This window comes from Macrosteles quadrilineatus, unplaced genomic scaffold (genome assembly GCF_028750875.1).
Source record: "Macrosteles quadrilineatus isolate MER2022 unplaced genomic scaffold, UCM_ALF_1.0 Scaffold_7__1_contigs__length_78375512, whole genome shotgun sequence".
Classification (NCBI taxonomy): domain Eukaryota; kingdom Metazoa; phylum Arthropoda; class Insecta; order Hemiptera; family Cicadellidae; genus Macrosteles; species Macrosteles quadrilineatus.
Window position 1 is genome coordinate 73,886,126 of NW_026542600.1, and position 21,835 is coordinate 73,907,960.

The window sequence follows — 21,835 nt, forward strand, 5'->3', positions numbered from 1 at the left end:
TAGCTTATTCCCTATATGGGAAATTCGCTAAAATCACTATCATACTTGAAAATCATAATTAGAACTGTAGGCTAACTGTAAAACCACTGCTAGTCAAATCACTAGTTTGAGGGGTTTATGGGGTAGAAGATATGTAGGATGTGAGGTCAGTGTCCCAACAATGAGTTAGCAACTCAAGGTTGCATGATACAAAAATAGATCAGAGCAACAAAATAGCAAGTGTGTACCTGCTAAGGCGCACCCCTTACGATAACATAAACATGGTAAGAGATGGGACTTTTTACACAACAAAATTAATTACTAGGTAGTGTTTATCAACAACATTTATGGAAACACATTTGCTTAATTGTGAAGAAAAAGGCTTTATCAGCAGCACGTGCACTCCCATCAGACAAGAACGAATTATCACACAAAGACCAAACAGCCTGCTGCTGTACAAATGAAAATTTTTTCTTAATTGAAATAGACTATAAAAAGCATCTCTGATCAAATTATAAATTTTACATGTTTTTTACATTTTTTTATTACATGTTATTGTATTTTAAGTAGATACTCTTTATTTTTACAAATACTAATTTAATAGGGTGTATATCATAATCCGTGTAACAACGGGACTCACCCAAGAAACCTTTATCAAACCTTGAAAGGAGTCAAAACTTAAAAATTTCACTATTTTTTGTTTATTAAAATTTTGTATATTCAATCTTAGTGCTGAGTGAATTGTTATTTGGCCATTAACAATAGAAGCAGCACAACCTGTTGGTGCTAATACGAGAACACTGCCGTCCCCGTAGGTTGATTCCGTTGTATTTACATTTACGGTAACTAAATGCTCATTTATAACTAAATGCTGTCTTTTCTTGTCTACAGTCATAACATTCTATAGTTGGCAAGATAAAAGTAATGGAACACTTATACATATACACATAATAATTAGCTTGTTCTGTGGGTAATACATATTTAAACATGTTCAAACTGAAACCAAGAATTAATTACGCACGTAACAAGATGATACACAAATATATAACAGAAACTGTATTGATCATATACAAATGACGCAACTAGCCTGAAAACAAAAAGTTTGTATTGTTATTTAAATAACTGTCAAATAACATCCAAACCATAATATGTCAATATGCTTAACATATTATGTTAATGTTATCAGTGGTTTGAACTAGTGACGTCATTTTTTATGTTTATGATCCATACCATTACTGTTCTAATACGTGAAAAATTCTTGACCATTTGAGCTCTTTTTCCCATGAATAGCACCAATATACCTCTATTGATGCCAGTGGCTTTGGACAAAGTAGTACGGTAATTGCTTATTTTAATACAATCCTAGTAAATCAATCTTCACATTTAAGAAAAACATACTGGTAATTATCTTGATGCAGTATAGAAATCTATGGTAGCCTATAATCAAAAGGTTAACTCAAGGAAAAGTAAATAAACAAACTAAAACAAAAACAAATCGAACAGCTAGATGCATCTTCATAATTTTAAATGTTAATAAATTCAACCCTTTTTTTGAGGTTCCTGTCGTTAGGAGAGTTTTTTTTTTAAATGATATTTTTCAGGGATGTTTTTTACTTTAAGACCTCTTATTCAAGTATTTGGTTGAATAGGTGTGCGGCTTACGGGTTTCTCAAAAGTTCAAATCCTTGTTAGCTTTATCTTAAGTATTTTTAGATATAAATAACAGTGTATTAAAAAAAAAACACTTAGCTAATGATAATAAGTTAGGCTAAGCTGTAAATCAGATGTTTAAAAATCTTTTTAAAAGTTTTCTAGTGTTGAAGTTAATTTTTTATCTTTAAATTTTGATGAAATTCATCCAGTCTTTAAAAAACTGGTCAGCCATGGATGCATGGTATAACTTAAAGGTACCTACCGTATTCTAATAGCGGGTTTGATTAAGTCCAATGAGGATTCGGGGGACAGAGTTGTCAGGAGGGTTTATTCTTCGCTCTCTTGTAACCGCCTACTTGTAATGCTACAGATTGAAATCTAGATTAAGTAACTTAATCGGTTTAAGTTAACCCCTCAAATTATGGAAATAAGTTGAATAGTCAAAGTTAATAAACTCATCAAAGAAGAGATCTAAGTTACTGACTATCCTAGCAGTAGGCCTGTTTTAATCTATGTATTTTAGTTTGGGGTTTTCCAAAAGTTCTTAAGTTTTCAAGAACCTGTTTGTACCTGTTTATAAGAAAGGTAAACCTAGTTTGGCAGCAAGCTATCGTCCAATATCCTGTATTCCTATTCTCGCCAAGATCTTAGAGAAAATTATCAAGCATAAACTATGTAGTTATTTTGAGCAAAGTAAGCTGTTTGATGATAATTTGAGTTCAGGGAGGGGTGATCAACAGTTATGGCAATTGATAGGTTAGTCAATCAATTGATATCAGCCATGGAGGGCGGCTGTCAGGCTCTGGTCACATTGTGCGGCCTGAGTAAGGCGTGTGAGTAAGGATTGTGTTTCACGCCCAGTTTTGCTAAAAAAGTTGGAATTCTATGGTATCAAAGACTTTGAGCTTAAGTTTTTTGAATCTTATCTTAAAAATAGAACACAGTTGGTAGAGGTCAATGGTGACCGTTCAAGGGTTGTAGATATTAGACAAGGAGTCCCGCAGGGTTCAATTGCAGGGGTTTAGTGAGTCGGTGGCTCAGTCGGTAGCGTCGCGGACTTCGGGCCCAAGGCAGCGATGTCGTGGGTTCGGATCCTGGTCACTACCGATAACATTTTATCAGAACAGTTCACCTTTGTACTGTACCGGCTCACTCCTTGCTTTGCTGCAAACGATCCACGCACGGGCGCTTAGTCTATGTGGACGGGCAAATGCAAGGTTAAAAGAGGCCGCCAACCTCTTTAAAAAAAAAATTCTTGGACCATTATTATTTTTAATTATATGTGATGTTAGCTAATATAAATTGTTTTTCTTGGGTTTATGCGGATGACACTTCCTTGGTTTCAGGTAATAGTAACTCAGATAATGTTATTCATGATGCTAAGACTAATTTTCAAAAGGTTGTTCATTGGTCCACAGTTAATGGTCTCTTTATTAATGAGGATTAAACAAAGTGAATGTAGGCCTATATGTGTCCTGTTATGTTCTCAAAATTTTTATTGGTTCTCGTTTTGTCCTTAAATTATTTATGATTCATATTTAATAGTCTCTAACCCACTATCGTACGTAGGCCTACCTGACTTTCCATATAATTTCTTATTTTATGCAGGCCCCAACGGTACCGTATGTCCTTATTATAAAATTGACAAGACCTATTGTATTTTGTATTTACTTAAGGGCCAATAAAATGTCTTATTGTCCTAGCCTACCTATTTAGTGTTTACTGACAAAATGTTGCGTACTTACGTAATATACTGAGGCCACCCATATACAGTGCGCTGTAGCGGTTAGGGTAGGTTGGGTTATCATAATTTTTTATGACTCATCTGGTATCGTTCGATTCATAACGAAATGAGGAAAGTCATACAAACATTTAAATCCATGGTGATGGTTTTCGGCTTCAACTCTCAGCCTAGCCCTCCACTGAGGATGCCACTTCATAGTTAGGGCGAAACGTCTGGCAGTGAAATACAACTGACGACGCAGTTGACGCCGAAAACCATCACCATGGATTTCAATGGCAACGGCCGCTTGCATGAAGTAGGCGCAAAGCCTACGCATGAAGATAAGTTATATAAACATATTTATGATAACCAACCTAACCTAAGCGCAGCAGTGCGCTGTAAAATAAGTGGCCTCTGTATAATACAAAATTATCAAATGTAGTCAGGAGAGGCTAGCAGACATAATTCTTTAAGCTGGGTAGCCTACTGGATCCTAAATAAGTTAAGTATTGTAGCCAACAAATTATGTACTAGTATTGACTATTGGATCTAGCTAAGTTAAATACATTGTTTAGCTACACATACGCCATTTCCACATTGTTCGTTCAAATGAGTTTCAAGGATGATTATTTTAAGTTAAGCCATCAATATTTTGTAGATCGGTTTTAGCTCCTTAGTGCAACTTGGTAGCCTAAGTTATTTAAACTTTAATCAATTGATCGAAGCATATCTAGTGCTAAATTAACCCCAGTGACAGTTAATTGGTGTTGTATTGATGAAATATCATAAGAAAATATTATCAACAACATAAAGAGTGTGAACTGAAACATTCAAGTTCAGTCAGTGAAAGGTATACAATACAAAACAAACAACATTCGACCGCGAAAAATTAGCGTCAAACATTGGACTCAACGGCAGTGCAAATCCGCCATGCAAGTGATATTCAATGAGAATTAAATACAAATTGCAATTTCTGAAGGGTTTAAATAATGAAAATTACTTACGGTTTGTAAAAATATCATCAATCTTCAAATATAAAACATATCCGTTTTCTCACTGCAGCGCACTTCTTAAAATTCTAGCTTTGGTGAAAGGGAGCTTGACAACTACAACTAGGTAGGTATACAATAAAATAAACAAAAGAGAAGTAGAACTAGAAGTAGGTGTTGGGTTGGTTGTTGATGGTGTAGGTGTAGGTGTATCTTCTCTAAAGCATAGAGGCAGGAAAAGCTTAGCATTAACCAAAGAGGTACAGCATTAGAAAGCAAATAGTATCATACAAATTAATTTATTTATTATTGATTATAATGTTATGACTTTGAGTAGCGCTAGTAGATTCCCCATCCCGTTGCAAAATCTGAAGACATCTGTTTTATAAGTGGTTTACGTTGGTGAAACATTTGAGTACACTAATGTTGATTAAATGGTTTAAATGATTTTAGGTGGGAGGTGGGAGTCTACGATTTATCATAGATAAAACATAGTCCCTTAGTAGATTTCCCATCCTTATGGAACAGCTGAAGCTAAGTTTGTTGTTAGTTCTATCCGGTATTATTATTATTCACTTTATTCAAGTCCAATCATCATTGGTGAGAAATCTGCTTCATTATACTCACTTAGGCTATAGAAAGGGTTTTCTAGAAGCCAGTTTTTTTTATAATGATTTTGGAAAATTTTTGACTTGGCAGCCGTGTTACCTGAATTGGTATACTATTATAAAATCTGATACCTGCAACAGGAAAATATTTTAGTACTTTGTCAAGCCTGCATCTAGATACACGCAAACGCAAATTGCCACAGTTTATAATGGAATAGTTGTGCAAGAAGTAGTGCAGCACTTCTGAGTTTAGATTATAATTATAAACATGCTCATTTGATTCAATCGCTACAAGACACTGAAATATACAGTCAGCCTTGTATACAGTCAGAATCTAAAAAGCCTTAAATAGCCTTTAAATATGTAGCCTGAAGGACAATAAACGTATTCTTATTCTTAGAGGCCTGCAGTGTGCAAGATTATGAGATCCACACAGCACCCTCAGCACTCTCTTTTGCAACAGAAGAATTTTATACACCCTTGGTGAGTGACCCCACAGCGTAGTGCCGTAGAGTATGTGGGACTGGAAAAAGACAAAAAAAATGCTAGACTGACAAAGTCAGAAAGAGTGGTTCATCGTTAGTTCTCAATAGTTCCCAAATATTTTCGTTAGTTCTCAAAAAATAAAAAAAGTAACGAGGCATACAAAGTGGGTACGCTAAATTCACTATAGAATTTCCAGCGGGCACAGTTTTCTGACTATAAATGCTTATATATATATACCAATCGTTAGTTCTTCGTTAGTTCTCGATAGTTCTCAAATATTTACGTTGGTTCTCAAAAAATAAAAAAAGTTACGAGGCATAGGGTACAAAGTGGGTACGCTAACTTCACAATTATACAATTTCCAGCGGGCACCGTTTTCTGACTATAAATGCTTATATCTATATACCAATCGTTAGTTCCTTGTTAGTTCTCTATAGTTCCCAAATTTTTTCGTTAGTTCTAAAAAATAAAAAAGTTACGAGGCATACAAAGTGGGTACGCTAACTTCAAAATTATACAATTTCCAGCGGGCACCGTTTTCTGACTATAAATGCTTATATCTATTCACCAATCGTTAGTTCTTCGTTAGTTTTCGATAGTTCTCCAATATTTACGTTAGTTCTCAAAAAATAAAAAAGTTACGAGGTATACAAAGTGGGTACGCCAACTTCACAATTATAGAATTTCAATCGGGCACAGTTTTCTGAATAAAAATGCTTATACAGTATCCATATACCAATCGTTAGTTCTTAGTTAGTTCACGATAGTTCTCTAATATTGTTTTTAGATCTCGAAAATCAAAAAGTTTATAAGGAATACAAAGTGGGCACTCTAACTTCACAACTATAGAATTTCCAGTGAATACCGTTTTCTGACTATAAATGCCTATAACTAAATACCAAGCGTTAGTTCTTCGTTAGTTCTCGATAGTTCTAAAAAACGTACACTCAACTATTCTTTCAAACATTCACAGCGTCGTTATTAAACAGTTTAGAAATACGTTCAAAATTAAATGAGTTAGATTAATATACACCGAGAATACGTATTTTTAACTTATGATAAATAAGTTATCTTACTAATATTATAAATGTGAAAGTTTGTGTGTTTGTTTGTTTGTTTGTGTGTTTGAAGTTCAATCACGCATAAACCACTGGACGGATTGGGCTGAAATTTGGCATGATGATAGCTTACATTCCCGATTAACATATAGGCATATTCTTATCTCAAAAATCCTTTCGGGCTCCGCCCCAGTGGCTCTGTAATTCCCCATGTTAACCTTATGAGTATTCATATTTAAAGGGAATGTAAGAATTTAGTCAGCCGTATTTCAACTAAAAAAGTTGGTTCTATGATATGGAAAAGCATTAAAAAGTTATAAGATTTACCAACAGGGTGCAGCACTATATATTTTTTTGCATTTATGAAAACAGCTAATTTGAACTAAGCAGCAACAAAAAACTGTGATTCGCAATGAGAACTGTCAAAGTAGGATTGTTTACAGTTATGTTTATGTTTTTCATGTCATGAATAATTTGTGATATTTTGCGAATTGTTGATAATTTATTTTTCTCTATTGTTTAGATGAAGTGGTAGAACATTATGGTTATGGTGATGTAAAATACTATAGAATACTGTAAATTAAAAAAAAAACAAATTTTATCAAACTGTGTCCTCCCTAATTGCAAATGCAAAGCTTGCGTATAACTGAAATAAGCATTTTATATTATATTCCAACCCCGTATGAAGTACGGGTACTCTGCTAGTAATAAATAATTAATTAAAATTTAGTTTAATGATTTGCATAAAGGGGGTTTTATTCAAGATGCCTATAGCCGGCTTCAGACTGTACCTACGCCAAGTACAGAACAGCGACTCGCCGAATCGCGAGTAGTATGACAGCAAATGCTCGTGCTCGTGTTTTCCGTTCATTGCCAGTATTTTTGCACACACCAAAGTGAACGATTTTTTTGCCATTCCCGAAACGAACAGTTGCTGGGAAAACAACACATGTGTGCAGACGTTTTACTCGTTAATCGGCGAATAAGAAGACAACTAGATCACCGAACGGCAAATATGTCGTGCTTTGGGAGTGGCGCATGTCTGGAGACAGCTTATTTTGTTGACGGAAGAACTTGAAATGGCGTTTGACACGGCTTAGGAAAACTTGAAAATCGCTCTAATGTAGTAATATGAAATTTCAATATATAAATTCATAACAAACTCTCCATATAGTAAACATAACAATAACAGCATAGCAAATACAAAAATAATAATAAAAAGAACTTTTCGTCAGATGCAGTTGCACGCTAGAATTTCTGTAAGTGTGAAATTAGTGTCCTCATTCTGATTCAACTCATCAGCTGCAACTTTTAAATGTTTTTAGAACTAACAGAATAAAACTTACGATTAATATTAAGATATAGGCACATTTAGTTATACAAAGGTGCACGCTAGAAATGCTTTGGGTGTGAAGTTGGCATAACAACGCTTAAGACCTTATTGCCTTTTTATTTTTCAATAACTAGCAATAATATTGGGGAACCAACAAGAAATAACGAAGAACTAACGATTAGGTAGTATATAGATATAAGCTTTTTTAGTCAGAAAACGGTGCCCGCTGGAAATGTTATAATTGTGAAGTCAGCACTTTGTATGCCTCGTAAATTTTTTATTTTTTGAGAACTAACTTAAATATTGGAGAACTATCGAGAACTAACGAAGAACTAACGATTGGTATATAGATATAAGCATTCATATTCAAAAAACTGTGCCCGCTGGAAATTGTGTAGTTGTGAAGTTAGCGTAACCACGTTGTATGCCTCGTAACTTTTTTTATTTTTTGAGAAATAACGTAAATATTGGGAACTATCGAGAACTAACGATGAACTAACGATTGGTATGATCAAAAGTGGATACGCCAACTTCACGGACCTCAGTTCGGATGTTCCGTGTTCCGTTTCGATACCAATAATTCTGCTGTCCCGGGCGCCGTGGCGGGGGGTTGTGGTCCTTCATGAACGGTCTTGTAGCTGCTTTGCTTCTTCTTCTTTGCTTGACAAAATACGAAACGAATGCTTTGCGTTTGCTTATTGCTTGGCTTGCTAATGGATGATGTTATTATGATGTTGATGTTGCTTTTTATCGTTTAGCTGAGCCGGCATTATGTTTAAATTGTGCTTGGTTTAGCCGGCAAAAGTTTATGTTTAATTGCTGCTTGTTCGGCTATTGTTATAAATAAGACATTACTAGGCTTTTAGGTAAGTAATGTATTGATAGGCTATTTATTTTTGGTTATTTTTTACGTACAGGCTTTTAGAGAATTGGCATTGGCAATTAATGTTAGCCAAGCCTAATAGCCTAACTGCTAGGCTAGTAGGCCGAACTTACATTTGTCAATTGTAGCTACCATATTGCTTTTTTTTACATCACACTACTGTTAATACTGTTCAATGAAATGGCGACTATACACAGTAGGTATTTTAAGCCAAGTGAATGGAGATGAGTGTAGGATGAATGGCGCGATCTTGTAGTCTTGTTAGTGACTAAGGCCGACATTCCTTAGACACAGCTGTTAATTAGGCTTAATAGCCCATACAGCTAATGGCAACTAAGGGACCTACAGTTTATAGTGGAATCCGAACCACATTTTTCCTTGGTATGTACGAATTGGTCTAATTATCAGGATAGTAGTGCGGATTGTCGTAGTACTCACTTGTGCGGACATTAATCCAGGACATTAATCCACACCAGGGAGTATCGCCATAGATAAATCATACGCCCTTAGTAGATTTGTCATCCTTATGGAACAGCTGAAGCCAATTTTATTGTTTGTTCTGTACGTCCAACTGTAGAGGTTATGTTTTGTTTACAATTTGTTTCTTGATATTTCAGTCATTTAAAACCTCATTTAATCATATAAAACGATTTAATCATAAAGAATAACTGGTCTTCTAGTTATATAACCAAACAGTAAAGCACAAATCATAAAATAACCCTAAAATAATATAAACAAAATGTGGTCTACCCCAGCGATCAGTGTGGAAGCTTCAAAATTTACAATGGGATGAGGAGTCTACTTGTGTTGCTTAGTCTATGGTATCGCATCCACAGTGCATGCCTACAAATATCCACAATTCGTGACCTCCTAGTCACTGGATTACAGGATGACGCCACCTATCCCAGTCTACACAGAAACGGATACATTTCCATCCATATAATTAGACTGGAAAGTTTCCCTTTAGGCCTACCGTGCCTAAACACGGAAAAGTAACGTTAAGTTATGTACTTTTCATCACAGTTTAAAATTTGTTTTATAAGTTGAAAAAGAGAGGTAGGCCTAAGTAGGTTGGTTGTTTTATGGATTTGTGACTGTATTAAGTCCTTTGAAGGTAGGTTAGATTAGGGAAGTTAAAGTTTAGGTTATAATGGAGTTGTTGATTTATGTCATTTCCAGATTGTTTTTGCACTTTGTAAAAAAGTGATGAATAGGCTACACGATAAGTTAAACAATAATTTCATAAATGCGCATCATAACATACATTAAACTCCAGACTGTTTTTGCACTTTTTAAAATGTGCTAAAAATATGATAACTTAAATAACAATTTCCATAATGCTGCGTATTTTTAAAATTATTGTTTATTGTGTTTTTTGCACATTTTACAGAGTGCAAAAACAGTCTGGAGATAACATAAATTACCAACTCAATTCATTATAGGCTAACCTAAACTTTACCTTCCTAATCTAACCTAACTTCAAAACACTCAATACAGTCACGAATCCGCTTAACACCTACCTACCTCACCTGTCTAAATAATTAGGCTACTGAAGTAGCCTAGTTCATAATCAACACTCAGTTGAATTTACAAATGCCTCTACCTCTTTGTCCTCTTTGTATAAACTTGATGTTTGTAATCTTAGGTTTCTTCTTCTTCCCTAGACGATCCTTTCAATCGTTTCATGTTTGTTTTAGTCAATTCACAGTAATGGGGACAGAGACCAGCAGACAAGAGGCATTACAGTAATAAAATTAAAACTAAATTGTAGTTTATTTAGGATTCTGTGACAGCAGAAAAATCTTTGCACCATTGTTTTCAGGTAAAAATCTAGTTTCTAACGATTTATAAATTACTACGGTACTCTTGCTCAACCTAGTCGCAAGATAATTTCAATTGCTTTCACTACACAAACAATACTTTGCCTGACATCAACAAAGTTACAACTGAAGTTACCAATTACGAAATATCAAATAATTTTTTAAGTTTGATGAAGTAGTTTTTTTCATCGTGATGAAAAGTATAATTCAATAGGCCTACTTGTCACGAAAGTCACATTTCGGGGCTCCATAGTGTTTCCCATACTCACCTTCAACTTGAACATAAAACACTATCTCCCCCGAAATGGGTCACTTTCTTTACTAGTAATGACATATACTATTAACTTACCGTGCAGTCCGTGGAAGACCCTAAATCGAATCAGGGTCGAGGTACCAAAATGCAAGACAAACATGCAGAAATGGGGTCTCTTACCCGACGAAGAAAACATCTTGTGCGTGTGTGGTGCTGTTCAGGATCCTGGCCATCTGCTGATCTGTCCACGCCTAGACCAGTCTTGCACATTAGATGATCTTTTACAAGCAAATGACAAAGCCATATCGGTAGCTAATTTTTGGAAAAGCGAAGTCTGATTTCCGGACACAGAAAGTAAGTAAGTAGGCCTACCGTGCAGTGCACGGTAAAACTTCCACTTAGTCAGTTGATGAAATAAACAGCTAACTGCAACAACCTATTTTATTTTCTGTAGGCCTAATATAAAAATATTATAATTTATGTTAGCCTATGTCCTAATTAAATTGTGTTATGCGTTTAAAATGTACTAATTATTTTGTGTGCCCGGTAAGCTTAAACGTACTCGCACTTAGCTACGCCTAGCGTGGGTAGGCCCTACTGTCGTGCTCGCACGGTAAAACACCACTTACCGGGCTAGTAATGTAATATACTATTCCAATGTTTGTGGTGATCAATTACTTACCAAAACCAAACTGATGTTCTGCTATGTAACTTATTCAAAGAATTTTATACATTATTAATTGGTAGCACGAGTTATGCTGGGCACACTGACCACTAAGATATTTAAATAGGTATGGAAAAATTTACCCGAGTGCTGAAAGTAGGCCTACTGTACTTGATGGATATTTTTAAAGATTATATATTAGGAATGTAAAAAATTACTATCAAAATTGGTTTCCATAGCGAACACGTGTTTTAAAGACGTCATAATACAGTACTTTGTGGGAAAGCACAGCTCAGCATTGGGCAAGGGGTAACGAAAATAGCTACACTATGACTTCGGTAAACACTTACCTTTTGTCATAGAATGTTGGAATGTCCTAGCATGATATTAGTGGGGTGGTGGCACTCAGCAGCCCCAAAACAGTGACGTCACATTGTGCGGGAATTCCCGTGCTCCACCAGAAGTTTTGGCGATAAGTCACTTTGTGTTTTCATTGGTTTAGTTTGATTTATAAAGCAATAACATTAGGGTTTTCACTAAATTGGTAGAAAAAGACATAGATGAATACCTATTTACAATATGTACATCCCCTCCCACTCTACCAGTACTATCTAGACTTTACTGCAAGTCTACGGTTACTTGTCAAAACAAGCCAATGCGCACAATAAAGGCTCCCCTTAACACTGGGCACGCATAAACACGGTTTCCATGTATCGTCCCTCTCTTAGGCACTGACGACATCTTTTTCCTAGGAGGCGTCCTTTTTTGTTCAGTTTCGTCATCTTGGACAGAACTTGGAGAGAGCTACGATGAAGGCCGGTTTTATATTAGGCTCGCAGGGGCAACAGCACTTCGATAACACTGAGATGAAAGTCGTACAGCTGCAAAGTGTTGTCTTAATTTGCAATATTTTAAAGTTTTGCACGTTGACCATTACCAATTTGAATTAGGTGGATAAAAATTTTCTTGTACCATCGCAAAGACTTAAGATCACTGGGGTAGTAGGAAAGCATTTGATCATTCCTATCTACCCCTTTCATGTCTGCATTGTAGCCTATTGTTCTATAGCTTATATAAATAGCATTAAACATGACATTTATTTAACATTTAACATTTGTTTATTATAACATCAGTTAAGAATAAGAGGTCAAAATATTAAAAAGGATATTTTGATAAAGGGCTTCAAAAGTTTGACCACTAAGCATTTGATTTATTTCCAGACAGTGCTTTAAATGGTTGACTATCTTTCACATACAGTAACAGCTAATGGGGTGCATGCACAAGCGCAGATCGTGAAATTTAAAACATATCATTGAAGGAGGTTATCATCTAATTACTAGAGAGATTGGATGAGAGAACCATATTGTTGTCTCATGGGTTTTATATTGGTTATACGGACAATTGGAGTTTTTGGTTAATTACTAGAAAACTACTAAAGATAGGAGGTGGGTTTAACTTAAAAAGTTGTTTGTTTTTGCAAGACCTTCAAAATGATTCACTATTTGATATGTTGCTATTAAAAAAAAATATTTACAAGGCTACCAACATAAAAAAAAATATAATCATGGAAAAAATATTTAGTTTTTTAAAATGCTGACATGTAGTTTATAAAATTAAGCTGAAATCACGAGGATTGAGAATTTTCAAACAGAACAAAAATAAGTTTAGTGGTTTCCAAAGAGTATTCTGTAAATATCAATATTTTCCATAAAAATGACTGCCATTTTGAAACGGATAAAGATAAAGGAGTTTGGTTTTCACTAAATTGTTTGTCTAGTCTAGAGCTTTAAAATGGTGCAAAACTTGATATATACAATATACATTGGAAAACACTGAGATTTGAAACCATGACCCCCAGTTTCTTGAACAACCTGTATTTAAAAAATGGTAGGCCTAAACATATTTTAAAGTCGTTCCTTGGGTATGAATTCGTGGAGAAAAGTTTTGTTTCATCTCTGAATGTCAAGCTGTTCGTCTGTAATCTGTTGAGGACAGCTTAGAAGACTCACCCTGTATATATTTTTTTATAAATACAATTTCATAGGCAAATTTTATTTTTTTATCTCCATATTAAGACTTAATCTAGAATAGTACGCGGTCATACAGGCTATTTGGTGTTTGCGCAAAGTATGAATACCCAAATCCCGACGTGGGCAATCACTTTAGTCCACACCACGTTGTTGGTATTTTGTTTTGCTAAATCTCCAAAGAACTTTGGATCTTTGGCACAGGGCCGTATTTCCCTAACGGCGGTTGCCGCAAATCTTTTTTTCTTGATAGATTTATTTCACCGATAATCTATTTCGCTGCGATCCATTTGAGGGAATTTGCGTGGCCGAAAAAGATCTACACTATTTCGCCATTAACGTAGAAGTTAGTTGTCAATACTCATCCGCAATCGGAGAAGATGTCCAGGATTTCATTGCGACCATGGGAGTCGAAGATCTTGTCGCTGTAGACTTTGAAGATCTTCACAATTTTGTCATGGTTGAAGGAAACGAAGATGATGTGTCTGCGCTTGCTCAATAACTTATGTTAACCATTTCTCTGCGGCCATAGCAGGCGTTCATGATTTCGCCGGGTTCGCAGAAGACGAAGATGTTGTCTCCATGATCGCGAGACATGTTTACCATTCCTCCAAGGCCATAAGAGACGTTTATGATTTCACCCTGATCAGAGGAGACAATGATTATGTCTCCTCGATCGCGCATATTTACTATTTTTCTGTGATGTTTACGATCCCTCCACGACCGCTGTAGATGTCCATGATTATACTATGGCTGCAGAAGACGCTTATATTTGGCCGCGATCACAGATTTTATATAAAACAATTTAAGTATATCATTTTGTAAAATTGCATTTTTGTTTCACCTGTTCTTGATTTGTTAAATATATAGATTTATATTTAGATTAAGAAATCTCATTTTATTTTTATTGATTTATATTTTAAGTTTGTCAGGTTAAGTGAAAGAGAGGGCCACGTGGCCCTAACTTTGCCTGGTAAAATAAAGAATTTATCATTTCATTTCGTTCAATTACCGGAATTTTAAATAAAATATTTCCAAAACTAGCCGATGTTGATCCAATGCCTGAAGTTCAACACTTTTTACTCAAACTGAAAGAAGTGAAAAATGTCTGCCCCCAACCTAAGACCCCTAAATATTATTATTAAAAAAAATAATAAACTTATTTTTTAGCTAGTCTCCAAGGATCTTTTACCGATCAGATTGTTGAAAACAAAAGATCAATTCATCGAGTTGAAGCAATACCATGTGTATTTCTAAACCGTTAAGTTCCAACCTACAAAGAATCAGAATACTGTATAGAGGGGCTTCTCTGGTGAGAGCCGCCGGGGGCCTCATAGATTCTAAATACAGCCCTGCTTCGGCATTTGAGTAAATCAGTTTGTAACCAACAATGTGTTCTGGGCGTTTCACTTGGTCAATGTCCGAATAAAATGCCCACTTCGCGAAATGAGTATTTAACAATGTCCACATTGCGAAGTGGGAAAAAATGTTGGACATTATCCAAATTCGGAGTTTAGGCGTAACACAGTGGCCTGTTTATTGGCACTTTTGTAATGACTTTGTCTATATGTTCCAGACCTATGCAAAATGGCAACAAGCGACAAAAGTAGTCCTGTATCTAATCCAGAATTAGCTGGTAAGTAAACTTTCTTTTCTAGACTATCTAACATCTAAACCCGAAAGTACAGTATATTATGGGAATATGTCACTCAGGGGTAATTGAGGGGACATATACCACGGATAACTTTAACCATGGTGTATCCAAAATGGTAAAAATATAGTAAAAGCATTGCCTTAGTAAAGTGTATAATTTGCATTTTTCATAAAAAATTCAATATTGCACATTGCTCGATCATGTTATTTTCAATTCAATAACCTTGGTTCAGTTATAAAAAAACTCTGAACGCTTAAACTCACAGCTTACTCAAACTTAAAAAAAAAATTGCCAAGACTTTTTAGCAATAAATCTTGTAGGCTAAGGAATAAATTAGCAGAACGTCTTGTAAGCTACTGCTAGTGATAGGCTACCAGTAAATACTGTTTCAAAACCGAGGAATGTCAATAGGAGCATTTCACAGGGTCTGATTTCAGTAGGTCCAAAACTAGCCTATTTATTTCATTTCATTAGCTCTGAAAGTTTTATTTTACAGGGTCCTTAGGTAGGGGGACTGAATCCTCATACTAAAAGGAAGAAAAAGATGGTATATTCGAAAATGCATATCTACCCAGTTATCCACCATTTTGTTTTTTATACAAAAATATTTTTATCTGTGAAGTTTTTCATGCGATGATTATGAAATTTGGTAACCATGTTAACATACACAAGACCTATAATAGAAAAAATAATAAAGTTGTTCCGACTGTAAATTTCAAAATGGCGGCCATTTAAATAGTAAATAAATAAATAAGGTCTTTATTTGCAAGCATTCAGAGTTTGTACTTTTGATGACCGCTTGCAAATAAAGACCTTATTTATTTATTTATTATTTAAATGGCCACCATTTTGAAATTTACAGTCGGAACAACTTTATTACTTTTTCTATTATAGGTCTTGTGTATGTTAACATGGTTAGAGGTCGTGCAGAACGAGGTGAAGCCTGAGATTTTCAGCAGGAACGGTCTAAAGCGGGGAAATCCATGGTGGGGGTAAGAGATGAGCCGATCGTCGCCTCGTTCACAGATAAAAATATTAAAAATATTGGGGTGAACGGTGAAAAACAGAGTTTGTACTTTTGATGTTTTTCATGACAACTTTTGTCAAATTAAGAAAATAAAACAATTCAATAATCTATTCATAAAATCAAAAATAAAAGTATCTAGGCCTATACAGTAACATTTAGGTAAACATTTCTTCTACACATTTCTTAAACCTATTATAACTGTACTCTTTTAAGGTGGGTGGCAAAGCATTGTACTCTTTTGGGGAGTGTTGCACGACGTCCAAGTGCCACGACGTCCAAAACATAATTTTTGAGTTGTTGCACGACGTCCAAGTGCCACGACGTCCAAAAGTACAGTTACTGCCAAAAATATAGCCTTTCTACAAGCTTTGGACGTCGTGGCACTTGGACGTCGTGAAACAGCACACTGTAGAATTGGAAAGAAGTATCATTTGCACCACGTCCAAAGCCTCTGCCAGTTGCACGACGTCCAAGTGCCACGACGTCCAAAGTGCCTGCACACTGTGAACACTGTTTGCGGACCTCAGTGCATACAGTTCGCATTGCAATTATTGAAGGCAACTAGGCCTAGTCAACTGTTTGAAAGTTGTCAACCGCTTCGTCTTCGATTAATGTTTAAATTATTCAATATTCAATGGGTCTGGTTGAACTAATTATTGCATTAGCTTAAATTTTTTATATGTAAAATAAATACTATGTCACCGTAAAATGTAATGATGCAGTATTTCTGTTGTTATAATTGCATAATTGATTTCTACTAAATAGAGCTATGTCATAAAAACGAAATAAATAAATGACTACACTATTCACTATATTGTATGATTAATACAATAAGTTAATCACTAGTCCTAAAGTAAATATGGTAGGTTTCCCCAAAATGGTGTAAACTACGTTTATAATAAACTAGTTTATTTTTAAACTCCGTTTAAAATGTGTGTTCGGTTTCTCCAACATTTTACTGGCTTCGTTTAAGATAAACGGCAATTCGAGCGGTTGGCAATCCTGAATGTATATTTGTAAGGAATCTTCGGTGGGCTTTGGGCACAGAAAACGTACATAGTAGTACAATTTCTGTGCTTTGGGCTAGTGTTTCCTACAACCACCACAACGCTACGCTACAAACAAAAACAACTCAGTAGAGCAGACAGCAGTGCGAATGCAGCTAGAATAACATCGCTGTTTAAGGTTATGTTATCAAGTTATTATAAGTTGTTGTCAAATTCAGATTCATTCCATTTATTGAAATGGTCAATTCTGTCCCTTATTTTGGTAGGCCCTCTTGTTCTAGGTACTAAAGTGTTTAATGTTAATCTTCTACTTCTTCGAAAATGTCTATTAACTCATCCGTTGGAGTTAAGGGACAAATACTGCAATTAATAGTGGCCTAACTTGAAATAAAATAAAATGTACAAAAAAATAACTTAATAAAAACAATAAATTAAAATATAAATAAAACTTTACTTAAAAGCTAGCCCTAAACCAAGCCTATTTTCGTCCAAATGAATTTGTAGTTGCTTCAATTATTATTGTTTTAAACCCTACTTTTTGTTTTGATTTGAGGTTATGTTACTGTTGTAATTTACTAATTTGAACTCAGTGTATTTTATCCCCAGTAGTTAAACCAAGTCGAGAGGTGGTTTAGTTTGAACTTAGCAAAATCAAAGTAAAACTAAGTTTAAATCGCTGTTTAACTTAAAACTAAGTTTAAATGAGTTGGGGAAACCGGGCCTTAATGTGAGTAGTGGTAGAATTCTAAGTACTGCAGAAGAATAGAATTGTCATACTATATCAATTGGTAGCAAATTTACTCGCAAGATAAAATGTATGCACAGTTTTATAACAGCTGTAAGACTTCCCATTTAAGTACCGGTATCATTGAAATTGTATAACTTCCATTGAACAGAAATGAGATAAGTAGATATTGATACACAGATATCAACGAATTTTCATACACTTATAATATGACGAATTCAAAAAAGGTTTATCCGTCAAATGTGCTAAATATTATGTAAACTATCACTTATCAACTTTTTAAGCTATAATGATGTTACTTTACTACAATGGTTAAAAATGATTCCTGTGAAACATGTATTTTTAAACTAAAAGAAGGTTTTCTTTTAGTACAAACCTTGCTCTATTAGTGCATACGAAAAATAATTTCACTATATAACGAGATCAATGTTTGACAGCAAATGGTTGAAGCAGATATTCAGAGAGTGTCTCCAGCTGATGCAGTAATAAAAACGAATTTTAGCCATAGCACAGACAATATATAATACTATAATCTATCTATCTATCATTATTACTATTATAAAGAAGAGGTGGTGTCTGTGTGTGTGTGTGTGTGTGTGTGTCTGTATTCACCGAATAGTGGCATCCTTCACAGGCACACGCCCGTACTGTGGCACCTTCAAAAATTGTGGCACCTTTTTCAGGGTGCCACAGCTAATTCAATCATTTTTGAGGTTTTCCAGCATTATTACGTCGTTTAAACATCACATGCCATATTTGAGTATTTTTGAACTCGTTGATGTGAGTTTAAGTAGCGTAGGTACACGCCGAATTGTGGAACACGAAACCATACAGGTAGCTAGCGCGCCTCGCGCCGTCCGCCGGAACTATAACTTCTTTAATGCTACGTTGCCAATTCTCGCGCCAGTCTACACTCTTAATAGTGGCACCATGCCACAATTCAGTATATATCAACAGTGTGTGGACAGGATGCCACTTAATGAGTTGTAGCGCTTGAGCAGTGTGTAGAACAGTGCAACAAGCAACTAATAAACTAATAATACTGTACTGCCACGTACTATAAAACACTCAGGAAAAGCAAATATGAGTATTCATATTTAAAGAAATTAAAGAATTTTGTCAGCCGTTTCAACTGTACAAGTTGGTTCTATGATGTTATAAGGCTTGCCAAACAGGGTGCAGCACTATTATGTTGTTTGTTTGCATTAATGACCACAGCTAATTTGAACCAACTAGCAAAAAAAGTTGTGGTACACAATGAGAACTTTACTTTTTTCCATGGTTTAGGTGCAGTGGTAGAACATCAGGACTATGGTAGATGTGTGCTACACAATAGGATACCGTATAAATTAAAAGACCAGTTTTTTTTTAAATCGTGTCCTCTCCCATAACTGCAATAAGCATTTATACTTATATGCCAACCCCGTACGAAGGACGGGTACTCTGCTAGTAACACAATAATACAAATACAGTATACTAATACAATAATACTGTAGGTTTCTGTAGTCTGTGGCCATAGGTTCATCTGAACTGTCAATCAGTTCTGAGAAATTCACAGTTGTAAATTTTTACTAGTCTTTTTCTAAGTTCACGTCACACTCGCAATTAGTTCGCATGTTTTATCTTGGAAAGCAGGTATGCCCTAAGTCATAGCATTTGTAGGTTAAGTATAATAATAACAAACATGCTTATCGTAGGTTTGTAGGCGTACTTGTTCAAGAATATGCCGTGGTAGGTTTTGTTCATAAATTTTATTTTTTAATTCTTGTCTAATGATGATATTGATTTGTATTTGGGCGAAAATTTTAATTTATTTGTCAAGGGCATGAGCCCTACAAACATACATGCACTAGTACTTTTGCCTAGTATACAGCACTAGTCTATGTATGTTACATGAAGCACAACATGAAAAAGAATAAATTAAAGGAAGGTAAAAACGGATGAGTTGCTGAAGGTCTAAATCTCGGAAGGTCTAATCAGACCTTCGACACACATTTTGCAGTTTGTACTTGATGCTGAGGATCCCATGAATCCTGTACAAAATAAAAAAAAAATGTTTCATTCAAACTACAAGTTTATTACTTTTCCGAGAACCAGCTTTTATCAGGACCTCCGCTCCCACGCTAGTTGGCAACATCAACTGTGTTATATGAAAACAATAAATCTTGAGCAAATATACTGTAATGCTGAATTTTGAGGTTGTGGTGTTCCTTCGTAAACACATTCAATTATAATCTAGGAATATGTAAATTTATTGTTATACGTTAACTTTATTGATATTCGATTCCCTACAGTACTATTAAACCTATAACATTTTCAATTCATGTGCGTTGTATTTTAGAGTTGGGGAAATAAAAGAACCCTGTGTACAACTTATTTATATGATATTCTCATTGGTTGCAATTTAATAAGTGGTGTAGCAAAACACAAATACAAAATTTATTGATATAAAATTAAGTCAAATGTTAAGTGAATACTATTAATAAACATATTTGCGACATAAGAACATTTAATTGAAGCCTAAAAAACAGTTCGAAAAAGGCATTCTATTCTTTATACTAGTAAAAATTAAAATGAGGGTATAAAAAATTGTTTTCCATGTAAACCTTATAGTTTTCCAACTGTTGCCTTGTTTATTTTTCTTTTTATGTTTTTTTTTTTTACTTTATGATGTTTTAATTAATGGTTCAAATATTCATAGGATATATATTTCTGAACAAGAACATATACCCATGTATATATAACTTATAAACGTTCCATAAGAATTTTATACGAGAGAACACTGTTTGGCAAGTAGCCGGTCATCGTAACCGGTCATCATGAAGGAGCTTGGACGTCGTGCGACAGCGCTGAGCTATATTGGATGTCCAATTTTGACTGCTGATTTTAAGACTTATTTGACTTATTTACTCTTCGCATTTTTGCTATAAACTTACTTGGTTAGGAGCTACATGATGTAAAATGTACACCGGAAGTCATTTTTCCATAGGCTGTAACTCCTAAACGAGTGAGTTTATCAAAAAAAATGTCAAGAATAAAAAAGTCTTTAAATTGCATGTTCTATTTGAAACCATGATAAAATATAAGGTGTTCCATAAGAAATTTCAAAGTTGGCCGCCATTTTGGAAAATGGCGGCTGAATTTTGAAGAAATAAAATCATATTTTTAACTGCTACAAAAAATAAAGGAATGTCCCCCATTTAAAGTTGTCTCTAATTCTTACCGTTTCCGATATCCCAATGGTGGCCTCCTTGAGTTGATCACCCTGTATATTACATATGCATATATTTATTACACATGCATAGAGATATTGCACTTGCATATATATATATATATATACTGTATATACACACATTTTATACATGGGTGAAAGATTATAGCAAATTTAATACAATAGACATAAAAATAAAAAAAAAATTGGCTTTTGTAAGTTACTTTTTCTTCTATCGCCAACCAATCTACATCCAAACAGACGCTTATATTTGTTTACCAAAATATGTAATATTAAACCACATGAATAAATACTTATATTTCTAATGAGTTTAGATATTACTACAAAATGGATGATTCCCCAGGAATAAATATTCAATAAAGTGGCATGCAAAATCCATCAAAAACTTTGGCCACAATACTAAAATAAACGGTATCAGCATTCTGACACATACTTTCTTCCATAAGCTTGTCAACAACCTTTATCATGGGTAAGCGGTGAGAGTAAATATGATATTTTATAGTTAAAACTCACCAAAGCTGCAATAACTTTTGAACCGTAATTGTTACAGCAATGGGAATTGAACCATTTTGTTCAGAATTTAAAGTACTATAGCATACTAATTTTTTTTTTTTTGTTCCCGCCATTTTCAAGAAAATCAGATTTTTCCCTTATTTTATAGGGTTTTATGGGAAAATCCCCATTAAAAATAAAA

General features: G+C 34.7%; 2 protein-coding genes across 2 annotated transcripts in view; one reads left to right on the forward strand and one right to left on the reverse strand.

Annotated features, from left to right (window-relative positions):
• Window positions 1-4,522, reverse strand: part of LOC128997994 (CTD small phosphatase-like protein 2) — a 36,799-nt gene extending 32,277 nt beyond the window's left edge. Inside the window, exon 1 of the mRNA XM_054423892.1 lies at window positions 4,360-4,522. The gene's annotated coding sequence lies outside the window, so the exon portion shown is untranslated. The remainder of the gene's footprint in view (window positions 1-4,359) is intronic.
• Window positions 4,523-8,550: 4,028 nt separating this feature from the next.
• LOC128998588 (uncharacterized) overlaps window positions 8,551-21,835 on the forward strand; it is a 66,864-nt gene continuing 53,579 nt past the window's right edge. Inside the window, exons 1-2 of the mRNA XM_054424793.1 lie at window positions 8,551-8,695; window positions 15,053-15,112. Of these exons, the coding sequence (XP_054280768.1) occupies window positions 15,064-15,112 (49 nt within the window). The 5' untranslated portion in view covers window positions 8,551-8,695; window positions 15,053-15,063. The remainder of the gene's footprint in view (window positions 8,696-15,052; window positions 15,113-21,835) is intronic.